The sequence below is a fragment of the Ambystoma mexicanum genome, chromosome 11 (genome assembly GCF_040938575.1).
Source record: "Ambystoma mexicanum isolate Mex_15411 chromosome 11, UKY_AmexF1_1, whole genome shotgun sequence".
In the NCBI taxonomy this organism is placed as follows: domain Eukaryota; kingdom Metazoa; phylum Chordata; class Amphibia; order Caudata; family Ambystomatidae; genus Ambystoma; species Ambystoma mexicanum.
The window spans coordinates 56,118,966-56,136,164 of record NC_090934.1 but is presented as its reverse complement, the minus strand read 5'-3'; the positions used below and the strand labels follow the sequence as shown (position 1 = coordinate 56,136,164).

Genomic DNA, 17,199 nt, shown 5'->3' with positions numbered 1-17,199 from the left:
CTGAGCACAGTAAAGGAGCAGAAATCCCTAAACACTTCTGTTTTAAGCATTCATTCCAATTTCCATAAAGTCCTTAGTTGTGGTTTTACTTTTTGCAAGTTCGGGCCCCATGATTGAGGAGAAATCACTGTGATGTCACTTCCTATGACATCACCTGCTGTGATGTCACCACACGTGTGAATCAAGAAGGGGCCCTGTTTGATTCCCAGAGCAAATGACTTAGCAAAACTAGCCCTTACGCTTCTCTTTCGTTCCACCCTTTTTCTTAAGCCGGTCGGCTGGAGAGTGAGTGCAAATGAAAATAGAGGGTTGCCAGGGTCAGCGGGCACACATTGATGCAACCCTGTGCATGTTTAAGCAAAGGCGCTACTGTGGAAGACATCTGGCGCCTGGGGGGCAGCGGACAATCATTCATGACCCTATTCGTAACCCCCCTTTTAAAACCGCCCTTACAGCACCCCAATATTTTGAACCAGCTCTGCCCCTGTCTACTATACATGCCTGCTAGCCCACATGTAGCACCAGCCATTTCAGGTTAGATGTCTCTTTGCACCTAAAAACTGGAACATCCTACCAATAATCATAAGAATCTGCTCATGTTTACTGCATCATCAAGAAGAAAATATTAGCAGAGTTTTAAGTGGACTGGGTCTAGCTGGAGCTCAGTCTCAGCAGTCCTCGCAAATTGCCCTGGACCTGTGCGTAAAGTAAATGGATAATAATGTGTGCCAATATTGCTCTTTCCCAGTAGATGTCAGTGTCAGCCAAGTTTGGAATCACCTGGAAATTAATGTATGTGTTTTCTAGCACAGAAGGAAACGTAGGATGCAGAGAATACAACATTTTTTTTTACAACAAATAATATATTAAAGTCTTCCTCTTAAGAATGATTTCATAAACTATTTACATACAAATCATGCATTTTCCTCATAGGTATTGAGGCAATGGAACGTGCGTTCAAATATTTTGATTTGATGTCAAATTTAGATTTCAGTATCATTATTTTAGCAGATTTCATTTTCACTGCTCATTAACTATGCTTAATACGGGCTTTAAAATAAATTGTAGTTCCTTTCCTTCTGGGTTTCAAAACCTCCACCGCGTCCGCTAGGCCCCGTGTATATTTGCATGTGCGCCGAGTATTTTAGAGGTTCTCACCCTCCTCGGGATTCTGGGGTCTGTGTAGGCGTGCAATGTCATTGAGCAAATCAGGCTCCATCCCACCCCCCGCCTCCCTGAAATGTGAGCTGAGCAGCGGGGCTTCCGTGCAGGGCCTTTGTTAACTGCAAAGCTATTTAACTTTGGTGTCCTGTTTTGTCCGGCCACAGCTCTGCTGGTCTCAGCCAGGGGGCGCTATGGCCCGATCTGTTCAGTGGTGTTGCGCCACTGGTTAGGAGTGCACAGGGTCTGCTAAATGACACGCAGAGACAGCTGAAGGCAACACTCCCTTGAAAACAGAGAGGTTTGTAATCCCTGGGAGCTATAGTTATCGGTGCGTGCCGTGCTTCCCTTAACTGGAGAAGAGTCCTTCTGAATACAGCACTTTTAACATGAATAAACAACTTTCTTGTCACCGGATGCAGCACCGACTCTACTTGAACTTGCCTCCTCATTTGCAACCTGTTTTTATTCGAAGGCGGTGTGGTTTTGCAATCTAATGTAACCTTTGTATGGACATGAAAGGCATTGTGGTGTGCATCAGGAGTGACAGCACTGACAGGCGGGTGCCAGTCGGAAGCACCCGAGACTTGAGTGATGATCTTCTTCAATGGGTTTGGGGATATGTTATGAAATGCAGATAAGCTGTGGGCCGATCCCTTGAAGTGCTTTGTGGAAACCTTGGTTATGTAAAGCATTTCATTGTAGGTGCCTGAATTCATATGTATACATGGTTGGGCAATGGAAATTGTGATGTGGGGTTAGTACTTCCATGCCACTGGAGTGACTGGAAGGTTAGGGTGACAGGAGACAACTCATGCTCATAGCAGTACTTAAGTGGGTGCTTTCAGACTTAAAGGAGAGGGTTAACTGCTTGTAACATTGAAGCTGCACTAGAATAGCCTCCTTAGAATGCGTGAAGAAGTTAGATGCCCCCACACACGTACGTTTAATCCTCCCCTATAGTTTCTACAGATAGCGCCCCTCCCAATATTTAAAGGGAGCTGCTCTGAAAATTGCGCTTTAAAATGTACCATTTGATAGTTGGTCCCCACACCGGGCATTGGGGGTAGAGCAGTGGGGTCAGAACCTCCAAGTTTGTCTCGCCCATTTTCTGAAGTTGCCCCTCCCATCACCAGTTAGCCCCCCGGCCCTGAAATTTAGGTTTCATTGCGCTCCTGGGTTCATGCCATGCAATTGTTAGACCCCACCCCCAAATATTGCTTTACGAAAAGGTAGAACCCCCTTGATTTCTTATCCTACTTAAATCACTGCTCAAAAGGCATATCTCCCATCTAAAAGAATGCACGCACCCCACCCACACTTAAGGCAGACCCCTTCCCCCCAGAGCATCCTGCATCACTGTGGCCAGAGCAAGGCCACAGGGAAGAACTCATGTAGTCCCTTCTTGGGACAGGGCCTGTTGCCTGGGTCCCGCCCTCACCCCCATGAACCTACAGATATGCCCTCATGCTAGGGTGACCAGATGTCCTTGTTCTCCCAGGACAGTCTGGGGAAATCACCCACCGTCTCGGGGTCCCAGGAGATTTTTTATTTTATAAACCCCATCATGGGTTTCGGCTACAGTCCCTTTTTTTTCCCGGGACCCAATTTTGAAATCCCGAAATTAGGCTCTGGCGCAATTGGGGGCGTGAAATGCATTTTCCACCCCCATTTCTGCCCTCTTTAGCTCCCTGGCGCTCTCCTCCAATGAGAGGAGTGTGCCTGTTAGCACACCCCCTCTCCACCCCCTGTAACAGGCCAGCGACATAGAGGCAGGACTAAAGTTGTCTGTGTATTTACTTTAGTCCTTCTTCTATTTCTGTGACCTGTCTTTTTTTTTTTCATCTGGTCACTCTATCTCATGGTCCTGCCCATGCTCCCATGTTAAGACAGCACTTCAGAAGGAGGTCCAATACACCAAGACATGTATTCAAAGAAGGTTTGTCGCCAGAAATATAAAACCGAGCACCCCAGATGCGGAAAAAGGGGAATATATGACAGTCCCCCATCTCCTTTACTTTGCTATCCTCTAGTGGACAAAATGTAATTAGCAGCGAAAATGAGACAGTGCGGCTGCACATCACTGTGCGGTCCCTTGGGGGAACAAAAAGTGACACCGTAATTCCATGAAACAGAGAAAAGGCATGTGACTGAAACTTGCTATTGTGGTCGCAGCGCACCTGGAAAGGTGACTCGATGGCCTGGGCGACACTATTTTAGAAGCAAGGCAAACCTTTTTAGTCATTGTTTTCTGTCATTGTCATTTTTATGGTTGGCTACCAGCACCACCTATAAGCCAAAACTATAGCATTGGAGTACAGCCGGAAGGGAGATGACAGATGAGGGACACAAAGCTTGTAGGTGTTCTGTGATTTTCTACCCACTAATTGACTGTGCAATGCCGTGCTAATCCCTACGGCTATTCACACCCGCTTCCCGCCCCTCCCAAAATGCATTCTCCTGGGATATCTTTGAGCTAGCTTTCCCCAACCTTACCATCAAACTTTCCACTGGAAGTGCTGGCCAGTGTTATTTCAAAGTGGATTCTGAGAGGTGATGGCTTAGTTGGAACTCTATCGGTATAATATAAATGCCTTAACCAAGTGTGCTATAAGCCACTTGATAAATATCTAGCATGCGTGCCCTTCACTGAAGTCCTGTTGAAAACAAGCATTGGCAAAGCCCGCAGTTTTGGCATGTGCACTGCTGTTGCATGCCCAGGTACTCGTGCTACCTTGCAGCTGCTACCATCACTGGGCAGTTACAACCATCCGGCAGTGACTGGCACATGTCTTTCCCATGCCCACACAATAGACAAAACTGCTGGCATTGCCAGTGTGTGTTGGTGTTAGCAGGGGGAGAGAGGGAGGGCACATAACTCTGGTTCTGTGGCCTTCCACAGTGTACAGTCACAACCAGACCCAAGCCGGCAATTGCCAAAGACGCCTTTGAGTTCGTGTTAGTGATTCAAAGGTCTTTCATCAGCAGCAAACACGGTCATGAAATGTCGATATTAATGCAAACGCCCGATTCACACAAAGGCATTTGACCAAGGCCTTCACTTGCAACCAATCACAGAGCAGAGCCCCGTACCTGGTCCACCCGGTGGGCCCACGTCTCCCATGACGCCGACACCGTTGTTTCCCCTTTCGCCTTTTGCGCCTGGTTCACCTGGATAAACAGGAAAGAAGGGGGCACATTACACCAAGACAGAAACAGAACCGTGTCAATCTGGAAAGTGCAGGGGTGGGATTCAGGCAGGAGGAAAGAAGACAATGGAAGACGGGGCATAGAAAGCTTGTACAATTGGTGTGTCGGGGGGGGGGGGAGTGGAAGAGACGGAGGAATAGCATGCATGCAATGCATCGAGAGAGAGAGACTGATGAAATAAAGGAGCACTATATTTTGGAAGGTTGCACAGGGAAGGTCACCCTCCAGTCCAACCCCCTCTTTTTTACCCTTTAAAACCCATTAAAATCAAACTAAACCCTTTACCTTCAAAAATCATGCATTCAATGCTTTTTTTTCGCTGCAATTTTTACGATGGAAAGGCATTCGATGGTATTACATTCGATGAAAAGACCAGATACCATGCATGACCTTTCACCTAAGTGTAATCTATCCTGCACGAGGTGCCAGCGGGCTGGCATCTACAGCTGGCATTCTTCTGACAACATATGCCCATTTTCTGAAAGTGGTTAGACTGCGTGGAGTCACAATGTGCCAGTGATTGCCACATGACTTGGCCATGGATGGGTTGTGTCACAAGGCCCACTCTCGTGGCATGGCACAGGAAGCCTGCACTGAGGGTGCTCACTATGCCAGGGATCTGACATTCCCACAGTGCCCTCCAACATGCGACAGTCATCAGAAGGGAAATGCAGCCCCCCTGGACCACTACTGAGATAGCCTGTACCAAACACGTGACACCCATTGCCCACCGCACGACTGGCAATCAGCTACAGGCTTCAGTGGTAGGGGACCACAAACCATGTATTTGCTGCTCTTGCAACAGCTCTGCAAAACTCATTGAGTTTCATAAGCATTGGGTGTGACCTCATTTCCTGGCCACCACGTTGCCTCGACACCTCTGATGGTGGCAAAGCGCACAACACATTTAGTTTTTCCTGTGCACACAATTCACCTGTGTCATTCATGGTCCAGTCTTTGACTGCGCGAATATAATGTTTAACCCAATCAGCTATGACGTCACTGCCAAATATCTTTAACTGAGCTCATTCCTTGAAGTGCCTACGGACAGAACTAACCTCTCATTCCTGGAACTCCTTGACGCCCTTCCCTTCCAATCTGCCCCGGCAGCCCAGGGTTTCCTGGGGGGCCCGCCCGGCCTGGTGTCCCGTCCTTGCCTGGTGGCCCCGGTCTTCCTGGGCTAGAAGCCACTTCCACCGGGGACTGCATCCGGGTGTAATAGGCCATGCGCTCTGATGAGGGGAGCAAGGACAGTGTTCAGTGAGGAAAGGATGGTAAACTAGGATCAACTCAAAGTGTAATGAATCCCTGTGATATTGAGGGAAGTGTAACCCTGGACATGGCTTACCATCCAAGACTTTGATCAACTCCTGCCGTATAAATCTCTTAATTTCATCGTAGTTCACAGCATCTGCCTACAGAAGACAACGAGAAACAGGTTACTTTTCTAAAGGACAATGTGATGCCTTTTGTAAAATCTTCTAAATCGCCTTTGGAAAATCAAGCGAAGATCTCAACAAAAGTGGCATATTTTGGGAATCCCTCATGCCCCCCCTTAGTGCTGAGAATCTGCCCGGGGCAGTGCTTAATGCACTAAAAAGAGCTGAGGCACATTAAATACTTTCTGTGGTTTACTGAAGATAACCGATGAAAGGCAATGCTGTCCTAACAAATAGATCTGCACTCTAGCATGTTTCAGCTCAAACAGCCAGTTTGAGTGTTCATCAGGGCAAGTTTAATAACACTTCATTTTATGTTGCTTTCACTCTGTAACATATTTTGGACATATTAGTGTATTGCCATTGTTATTCTAAAACAAACCCACAACACTATCAAACTTTAGCAACCTACAATTGATAAGGATGTCATATTACAATTACAATATTAGTGACTCGTGACCAATATCATTGTGTCTTGTAATTATGTACACACACACAAACGTGCGCACGCGGGCGAACAACCGAGTAAGTACTAGGCTGAAGAAAAATAAGTTATTCATAGGATCTGTATGGAACCTATAAACATGTAGTAAACACAGTTTGAAGAAAAAGGATAACATTGCATGGAAATACTTCCACACTAATTTAAGATGTCAGTCACATAATGGGTAAACAAGTAAATCAATCTATTTTATGATCAATTGTCTAAATGCTGCTTCTGAATTGATATGAATCCATAGGATTAAAATTACAGAGATGATCCAAAATGTTTAAAAATTGAAAATTGCTTCATCATACCAACATGAGATGGCCACTCTGTAAATATGTTTACAACAAAATAGGTGGTTTGGATAAAGAAAGAATGTGAGTTGACAGTACAAGCTATTGTATTGTGGAATTCTTGATGTTTCTTACTCCAGTTTAAATTTTAAATAAACATACACTGTCCATCAATTCTCTCAATGGAATGTCTAGGACAGGCATCTGCAACATTTGGCTCACCAGATGTTTAGCACTAAAACTCTCATCGGTCCTTGCCAGCATAGTCCATGATCAGGAATCGTGCGAGTCCTAGCACAGAACATCTGGAGACCAGAGGCTGCAGACCCCTGATTTAAGCGATGTTGCTTGGTCAGATAAAATAAACCCATATAGTATCAGCATATGCTGAGGCTTTCTGTTTCATGTAATAGATTCTACCACCAGTAATATCTGTGTGATGTATAAGCATCTTCATGGATGGTTTATGGGCCAAGTTAAAAATGAAGGAGAAATGAGACACCTGTGATGAGTACAGCTTCATAGAAAGGAAGCCAGTTAAAGGGCTTTATTAGCTAACATTATGGCAGCAGGAGAAGTGTATATGACAGTTAACAATAATCTACATTTTGGGGGATGACATGCAAAGCTAAAAGCTTTTAAAAAAAGAATGTCATTGTTCAAAGGCATCAGTGCTAGTCATCCCCGCAGATCTTGTCCCTGCTACTTCTTCCCTGAGCATATCCAGTTTGAGCATTTTTTAAATCAAAATAAGGAATGCATTTTTCAAATCTATCTGCAAGTGCCTTACCAAAGACATGTCATAATCCATACTAATGCGTGAAAATTACAGATTATTTTTTACCCTTTCCAGATTTACAGTTGGTCCAAGGATCAGAGTGCGGAAAAGGGCCGATGTGCAGTCCTTACCAATTCAACTGTCAAATATTTGAAGTCGGTCGTAGGACAAATAATTTGAATATTTATAAAACACATAAATGAAGATTGTTTGGACTAGAAGGTGTGTTGCACTTTTCCAGAAGATGATTTGTTACTCTGAATATTTTGAAGAGTGTACGTGTGTTTGACATGAAGAGTGATCCATGTTGTGTAGTATGGGATAGGTCACTTTGTTAAGAAAGATTTCAATTTCTTCACAATCTGTCACGTGTCTAGGTGTGCATTAGGATTTCTAGAAAAGAGAGAACATCTCCACAATTCCTTTCTTATTAGAAATATTCTCACTACCCACACAATGAACTGTTATCACTTTCTTGTTTGCTGTTGAGTTTTTAAATATGAAAGTACTAACGATCAAGACATACATGATCCTCGAAACTAATTTGCTTTAATTGTGTATAAAACACTACACGCTCTACCACTAACCAAGTGCGTAAATCTGATCTGTTTCACTGTTAAATAAAAGACAGGATTACTGAAAACAATATTAAACCTTTTTTAGTTTAAATACTTTACTTTCTATTTAACTCTGAATTAAAGGTATTGATCCCTCAAAGTTACTTTAAAAGTGTCAATGTACTTGGTATTGAAGTTTCCTTAAAATGAATAATTGTAAAATAATTATTTAATGCCATTCTTGATAATGGTTAATAAATATTTCACCAGTCAAAAGGGCATCATTGAATCTGTATCAATTATTTTCAAGACCTTTTTCTGGTATATCTAATAGAGTTACTGAAGGAGAAGGACCAGTAATAATCAAGGCTCCCAAATACGAGCCATATATAAGGGACAACAAAGAATTAATAGAGAAAATAAAAACCATCCAAAAGGTTCATTTGTGTGGAGGTGAAAAAAACAAAGTGTTTTATCATCACACTTACAAAATCACCATAATTCATTCAATTCTAATTGAATTATCCGGTGTAAAAATTCCTTATGACACTTAGTTTTCATTAATGTAGCTTTTTATTTCCAATCTAATGCTGGATCAACTATTTCATTGCAATCACCATCTATGATAAGATTATCTGCACATACATTTAGAAACCTAGCCTCCCTACATTTCCCGAACCCAATATAGGTCAAGTGGGTCTATAAATGTAGCTATGGCGATCATAATCATTTTGACTATAAGAGTTTTGTAAGAGTGCAGAAGGAGGAGACTGACACACAGGTGGCATGGTTATTGGCATAAATTTGTATTATGGGATAAATAAAAGTGAAAACCTTCCTTTACCAAATTCTAACTCTTTCCTTACCCCAACCAAAAGTACTAAGGCTTCAGTCAGGGTGACAATGTGAACTAAAAGCCCACCGTCCTTATAACTATACCAAAAAGGTAATGGATCTTCTTGGCTTGGAATAATGGCTCCCTGCTTCTGGAAAATGGATCACAACTCCAACTGTAGGTGGGACCTTTACCTGGAGAAATGACTCACTTCCCCAGGCCTCGATCCCTTTTGAAAGTATCAAAACAAAGTTCCAGGTTGAGATGTTAACAACGTTAAAGTTCTCAGTTCAACTCAAAGAGTAAAGTTCCAGTGCAAATGATAATATTCCTTCTAGCCCACAGTTGTTTCTTCACTATGAAGGTTTCACAGTCTCATAGGGTCAGGGGGGAAGACTCCCTTCCCCTGATCTATCTCAGACTTCTCATTATAGTTCAACACAGTTGGGGGAATGTCTCCCATGTCCTGGCCTTTCTCAGGTTTCTTGCTGCAGTTTCCAACAGTTGGAGGGGGGGTGTCTCCTTTCCCCTGGCCTTTCTCTGGCTTCTTATCTTGGATGTCGGTCCCAGACCCGTGTTGGTAGATCTGGTTTACTTTCTTGCCAGGGACTGTGATGAGGAAGAGTGCTTGTGATGCTCTACCTATGAGGGTGCGGGTCCCAGACCCGTGTTGGTAGATCTGGTTTACTTTCTTGCCAGGGACTGTGATGAGGAAGAGTGCTTGTGATGCTCTACCTATGAGGGTGCGGGTCCCAGACCCGTGTTGGTAGATCTGGTTTACTTTCTTGCCAGGGACTGTGAAGAGGAAGAGTGCTTGTGATGCTCTACCTATGAGGGTGCGGGTCACAGACCCTTGTTGGTAGATCTGGTTTACTTTCTTGCCAGGGACTGTGAAGAGGAAGAGTGCTTGTGATGCTCTACCTATGAGGGTGCGGGTCACAGACCCGTGTTGGTAGATCTGGTTTACTTTCTGGCCAGGGACTGTGATGAGAAAGAGTGCTTGTGATGCTCTACCTATGAGGGTGCAGGTCCCAGACCCGTGTTGGTAGATCTGGTTTACTTTCTTGCCAGGGACTGTGATGAGGAAGAGTGCTTGTGATGCTCTACCTATGAGGGTGCGGGTCCCAGACCCGTGTTGGTAGATCTGGTTTACTTTCTTGCCAGGGACTGTGATGAGGAAGAGTGCTTGTGATGCCCTACCTATGAGGGTGCGGGTCCCAGACCCGTGTTGGTAGATCTGGTCAACTTTCTTGCCAGGGAATGTGATGAGGAAGAGTGCTTGTGATGCTCTACCTATGAGGGTGCGGGTCCCAGACCCGTGTTGGTAGATCTGGTTTACTTTCTGGCCAGGGACTGTGATGAGAAAAAGTGCTTGTGATGCTCTACCTATGAGGGTGTGGGTCCCAGACCCGTGTTGGTAGATCTGGTTTACTTTCTTGCCAGGGACTGTGATGAGGAAGAGTGCTTGTGATGCTCTACCTATGAGGGTGCGGGTCCCAGACCCGTGTTGGTAGATCTGGTTTACTTTCTTGCCAGGGACTGTGATGAGGAAGAGTGCTTGTGATGCTCTACCTATGAGGGTGCGGGTCCCAGACCCGTGTTGGTAGATCTGGTTGACTTTCTTGCCAGGGACTGTGATGAGGAAGAGTGCTTGTGATGCTCTACCTATGAGGGTGCGGGTACCAGACCTGTGTTGGAAGACTTGCTTTACTTCCTTGCCAATTACTGTGACAAGGAAGAGTGGTTGGGAAGCTCTTCCTATGATTGTACGGGTCCCAGACCCGTGTTGGCAGATGTGGTTCACTTCCTAGCAAGTACTGCGATGAGGAAGAGTGATTGTGATGCTATTCCTATAAGGGTGTGAGTCCCAGACCTGTGTCTCTTCTCTTTCTGGTGTGGGGTTTGGGAACGTGGTTCTTCCTCCAGGTTCTTTCACTGTGCCCCTGTATGGTAGTTCCAGCAGGTGACAGTACCTCCTGGTACCCTTTACAATCTCGACGTTATCCCTGGGACCTTCAGGGTTTCTGTTGCTTTTGTCCCGTTGGATTGGATACAGGTTTCCTCAAGCTCTGCTCTCAACTTCCATGGGGGTCTCAGGTCTTCCGATGCGCTGCTGCAGCTCGGCAGCCCTTGCAGTCCCTTTGTGTTGCGTCTTCCTTCGACCACACTGTATCTTGGCTGTCCTCGCCTGGACGTCCTTGGATTCTCTCTGCCATAAGGTCCTTCCATGTGGGACTGTTTGCGAACCTTTCTGCCTGCCTGGAAATCTTTTCAACAGCCTCTTATTTATGTGGTGCAGGCAAGCATTCCCCACGCCCGCGGTTCTTTCAGGGTGGGCTTCTCTCCTCGTCTCAAGTCCTTCTTCCCTTTCTACTCTTTTTGGGTCAATCAGCCTTCAGGAATAACTAGAATGTTCAGTGTAGTTGTTGGGTGTGCTCTTTATGGCTCCACACCTGATCCTCATCCCAGTACCTATTCTAGTAATCTCCCTAGGGTAGGCTGTGATCTTCTTCATCCCAGTACTTTGTGTATTCTCTACTTGACATATATACACAGGGCAATCAGGTATGGGGTTGGTGGGGGAGGTATTTTGGGTCATAGTCTAATGCGTTCTCACTGGATAGTCGCCCCTAGTCCCACGAGGTCCTCCCACTGAGTAACACCCCCAAAGGGATTATCGGGTAGTGGCCTCACTTTCCTGGCCTCATGGGAAGGGGCACCTTCTAGGGAGCAGGGACGAGGTCCAAGGATTTGTCACCGTTTCCTAAGCCCGTTTTCTGTCACTATCACAGCCGTACAGAATTATTTGATACTGCAACTGCATATGTAAGGGAATTACTAGCCCATTTCTTGCTACCTCTAGCTTAGCATAAATAACCTCACCAATAAACTACTTATTCAATTTCTAGCTTTCTCCAATATTTAAAGGGATTTCTCAAATGCAAAATATATCAGGCTTGAATTTATGAAGATGCAAAGTGTTTTACCTGTAAATTGAACCATTAATCACTTCTTTGTTATGTCAAATTACTTTGGTTACAATTCATTGATGATGATTTTTAATATACTAATGCATGGTGTAAAGTATAGTTTAGTTACTTTTGTAGAGAAAACACACCCTGAGTGCATATTGGCAGGTTTTGGAAAAGTATCCTAGGAAGGCCCGTGTCTCATACATTTTGGAGGGCAATTTTATCATCCTCAATTGACGTCGGGAATTATGAGATAGCAGCCTTTTCAATATGTGGCTCCTAAAAGGTATGGCAAATCATCCAAAATGGTTCCAGGGTCCCCCAAATGGATGCTCCCAATATTCAATACTGGGACAGGATTCCTATGGAGCATGCAAGCAAAGGAGTCTGTGTCTGTGTAAAACTGTCACACCGCCTCTCACACCGCCTCTCACACAGAAGACCCGCTCCTCCAGATCCACACTCAGGGGTACCTCATCGCCCCGGCAAGTCACACATAGTAGGGCACATGGCATACTCAACACCACGGGAGTGTATCGTCCTTCACGTTTGTGGCAAGTAAGATGGAGGCTTCTGCATCATAAACGATCACATCCACGACGGCGAATGGTTCGACACAGCACGGCAAAGATCACGTGATTTCAGCACGGCAACGCTTTGGTACTTTTCGTCACGTGAACGTGGTCACGTGTTCCTCATTCCGTATAAAAGGAGCCCAATTACAGAAAGCGTTGCTTCACAGCTGCTTCCTTGGATCACGTGACGCTTCTGCATTCGTTCAAGATTTCTTCCTTCGACCACGGCCTTGTACTTCGGACTGCTCTTTGCCTAACCCTTGCCTGTTTTGGAACTTTGGATTATTTTCTTGGATCAACTGCTGCCAACCTTGTTCTGCTTTACGGACTGCCTTGTTTAGCCCTTCTCAAGTATTGGAACTCTTGTTTTGACCTCGAACTCTAAATCATCCAGATCACGTGCTCCCTTGGGACCTCGGTCCATTCCCCAGGTGATAGTCTACCAGGACGCACTATACACACCACGAGTCATCAAACCCCACACTCACAGGTACTATAGTGATTCAGAGATTACCCATTGATAATTGCACATTGTACCATAATCTAACCATATTCTTTCCTTTGCAGCGCTCCAGGGGTTCTTCCGGTTGTTTCCGCGTCCTGACTCCACGGACTATCACCTTTGGCTCTAATTGTCATTCTGACAGGTGTTACCGTGGTTGTCAGTTTGATACTTGGGGACAGAGGGATAGCCCATACTCTGCACGACCATCAACTTTGTAACAGACTGTGAAGCCTTTTGGTCGTATAGAGTATGAATCCCTCCACCGGGGACCCCGTGACCGCTCTGATTCAGGCAATGACGTCCCTCAGGACTGACATGGCCGCCGCCACGTCCGCTATACATAACCGGCTTGACGCCTTACAAAGTACACGATACCCATTGCCACCAGATACCGAATTCGGGGATACTGTTCCTTCAGATCAATCATCCTCGGTCCCAACACCAACACCCACCCCTGTGTTACTCCCGGCACCTGTGCCCCTTGCTGCTCCAGAACGTTTCCAGGGGGATCCTCGAAAATATCGTACTTTCATTAATCAATGCAAACTTCATTTCTTGTGCAGACCCCTGGCTTTCCCTGACTCAGTCACAAAGGCTGCATTTCTGTTGTCTCATCTATCTGGGGTAGCGGCCACCTGGGCAAATCCTATGTTGGAAAACAATCATCCTGCCTTGTATGATTTCGAGCTCCTCACAACCGAAATGGCCAAAGTTTTTGATACACGCTATAAGGCTCAATCAAGGGATCTGGAACTATTAGACTTAAAACAGGGTAAATTATCACTGATTGAATACATAGCGCGATTTAACCAACTAGCCGCGGAGACTTCTTGGCCAGAAGAGAAAAAGGCGATTGTATTCTATCGTGGCTTATGCGACTCCATGAAGGATGCGCTTTCTGTGGTTCCTGCCCTTCCTTCGGTGTTCTCAGAACTGGTGGATCTTGCTTTACAGATCGACGCAAGAAGATCCGAAAGAAGGTCAGAAACCGCGTTTACCAGTCTGTCTGGTCAGGCCTCTTCTGCCCCCCCTGAACCCATGCAAATAGGCGGTATTCGAAGCCCAATAACACCAAACGAACGAGAACGTCGGAGGGCGGATAATGCCTGTTTTTATTGTGGGTTAAATGGACATTATGTAAGGGAATGCCCTCGACGTCCTAAGAACAAAACACCGGGTTTTCTGAAGACTCGCCCCTGATTCAGAGGGCACCGGCGAGTCTGTCTTCAAATCCTTCTGAACCCGCCTTTGGCCCTGTCAGACCGATAGTAGTTCATGCCCTTCTGAAACCCACTAGGGAGATTACGCATATGGTTCATATTGTCATTGATTCTGGGGCCACTGGATGTTACATTGATATAGATTTAGCTAATCGTCTCAATTTACCTCTGGTCAGAAAAGAACATCCGGAACCAGTACATGCGGTTGATGGCACATCCTTGTCTTCTGGTCCCATCCAATTTCAGACCGCTCCCTTAGAAGTATTGATTCAGAACAACCATAGAGAAGTAATGTCTTTTGATCTTATCACTACACCACAATTTGGCATGATAGTGGGAATACCTTGGTTAAGGCAACATAATCCCTTGATCAATTGGGGGACAGGACTAGTCACGTTCGAGTCAGCAGTGTGTCAGCAGTTTTGTCTTGTAGAAAACGACTCTCTTTCCTCTCCTGCCGCAATTCTGGGTGCCATGGCCTCTACTCAAATAGATGACAGTACAACTGACATTGTGCATTCACATACCGTGGGGGCCACATTGACTCATGTTCCTGCAGAATACCACGAATTCCATATGGTTTTTGATAAGGGTACGGCGGAGGGTTTACCCCCACACAGACCGTACGACTGTCCGATTGATCTGATTCCAGACGCCCCTATACCCAGGGGTAAAATCTACTCGTTGTCACAACCTGAAGAAAAGGCCCTCAAGGAATACATCCGGCAGGCTTTAGAATTGGGTCACATTCGTCCCTCGAGTTCCCCGGCTGCCAGCCCGATATTCTTTGTGCCCAAAAAGGAAGGTGATCTACGGCCATGTATAGATTACAGGAAATTGAATGCCGTTACTATCAAGAACAGATACCCTCTACCACTCATCTCCACATTATTGGACCGGTTAACAAAGGCTTCTGTTTTCACCAAGTTGGATTTAAGAGGGGCTTACAATCTAATCCGTATGAGGCCTGGGGATGAGTGGAAGACGGCTTTTTGTTCCAAGCAGGGATTATTTGAGTATACTGTAATGCCCTTCGGGCTCTGTAATGCTCCAGCAACTTTCCAACGTTTTATCAACGACGTATTCTCTGACATTTTGGATACGTTCGTGGTGGTATATTTGGACGATATTTTGATTTACTCATCCTCGTTGGAGGAACATATCTGCCATGTCAAAGAGGTTCTTTCTCGTTTGAAAGCGCACGCTCTGTTCGCCAAACCAGAAAAATGCATTTTCCATTCAAAGGAAGTGGAATTCTTGGGGTTCTTCATCTCTCCCGGGGGTTTATCCATGAACCAGTCCAAAGTTCGTGCGGTCCTGCAATGGCCAGTCCCAGTGAACATTAAACAACTTCAGTCATTCCTTGGGTTCGCCAATTTTTATCGGCGATTCATCGCAGGCTTTTCCTCCATTGTTTCTCCTTTGACTGCTTTGACCAGTCCGCAGGTTCCTTACAATTGGACCCCTACGCACCAAAAGGCGTTCGAGGCTCTTAAATCCAGGTTTGCTTCTGCTCCAGTTTTGCAACACCCCGATTCTGACTTACCCTATGTCCTGGAGGCAGATGCCTCATCATTTGCTTTAGGCGCTGTGTTGTCCCAGCCATGCCCTGCCACGGGTGTTCTACACCCAGTGGCCTATCATTCTCGGAAATTCTCGGCTGCCGAAACCCATTACACGGTAACCGAGAAAGAACTACTGGCCATTAAAGACGCCCTTCAGACCTGGCGTCATCATCTTCTGGGGGCCAAGCATCAGACAGTGGTCTATACCGATCATAAAAACCTACAAGATCTAGCTTCTTTAAAATGTGTCAATAGCCGGCAAGTACGTTGGCATTTGTTTTTCGCTGCTTTTGACTTTGTGGTCAAACACCGACCAGGTCCCAACCACGGCAAGGCTGACGCATTGTCTCGATCTCCCGGTGGGGAATCACTAGCCTCATATCCAGATACATTATTAGGAAAGGGCCATGTTATTTGTATGTGTACACCTCCACCAACCATGCTCACTACTATCAGACAATGGGTTGCTCAACATCCTCATGCACTCGCTGAATGGGACATTACACTTCAGGACGGGCTGCCGTTTGTCCAGGGCAAGTTATTTCTTCCTACTTGCGATGTAAGAAATCAAGCGCTTGCTTGGTCTCATGATGCAGCCATAAATGGCCATCCCGGGCAGCAACGCACCCTTGAATTACTACAACGCTGGTGCTGGTGGCCAGCCATGAGAAGAGATGTAGAAAATCATGTAAACACATGTTCGATTTGTGCACAGTGCAAAACACGCAGAGGACGTCCATTAGGGTTACTTCTACCATTACCTATACCTCCCAGGCCATGGCACACCATCTCGATGGACCTAATCACTGATTTACCCCGTAAGCAAGGGTATGACACTATATGGGTTATTGTCGATTCCTATACTAAAATGGCCCGTTTCATTCCGTGTGCAGGCATACCATCGGCTCCAACACTGGCACGCTTGTTTTTCAAGGCAGTATTTTGTCTTTTTGGGCTACCACAAGTCATAGTATCGGATCGGGGATCTCAGTTCACATCTTACTTCTGGCGGGCTCTTACCAAACTCCTGGGTATTGATGCTCGTTTCTCTTCGGCTTACCATCCTGAGAGCGATGGGCAAACTGAAAGGGTTAATCAAGCCTTAGAGCAATACCTGCGTTGTTTGTCCCTTCAGTTTCAGGACTCTTGGTATAAGCTGCTCCATCTTGCTGAGTTCGCATATAACAATTCTCGCCATTCAGCTACTGGGTTTTCTCCCTTCTATTCAATGTATGGGCAACACCCACGAGTCCTACCGCTCCCTGATTTCACATCCGCCACTCCCGCTGCCAATGCCTGTGTACGTGATCTAGCTGGGGTGCATGCGCAAACCTTGGTCCATCTCCGCGAAGCACAGTCCGCAATGAAGGGCAAGGCGGACCGGAAACGGGTTGAGGCACCGGTGTATCGGGTGGGTGATCGGGTGTGGTTGTCGACCAGACACTTACGCATCCCTGGTTGTCGCAAATTGCTGCCCCGCTTTGTGGGTCCTTATCGGATCCAGAAAATCCTGAATCCAGTGGCCATGCGCTTGTCCGTTCCACGTTCCTGGAGGATCCATCCAGTCTTCCATGTCTCCCTCCTCAAGCCCTATCATGCTTC

At 45.9% G+C, this 17,199-nt stretch overlaps 1 protein-coding gene across 8 annotated transcripts in view; it reads right to left on the bottom strand.

Annotated features, from left to right (window-relative positions):
- Positions 1-17,199, bottom strand: part of COL16A1 (collagen type XVI alpha 1 chain) — a 706,769-nt gene that overhangs the window by 30,898 nt on the left and 658,672 nt on the right. For all 8 annotated transcript variants that reach the window (XM_069622515.1, XM_069622517.1, XM_069622520.1 and 5 more), the window contains 3 exons: positions 5,720-5,786; positions 5,430-5,603; positions 4,255-4,332 (listed from right to left, as the gene is read on the bottom strand). In XM_069622515.1, the coding sequence (XP_069478616.1) occupies positions 4,255-4,332; positions 5,430-5,603; positions 5,720-5,786 (319 nt within the window). The remainder of the gene's footprint in view (positions 1-4,254; positions 4,333-5,429; positions 5,604-5,719; positions 5,787-17,199) is intronic.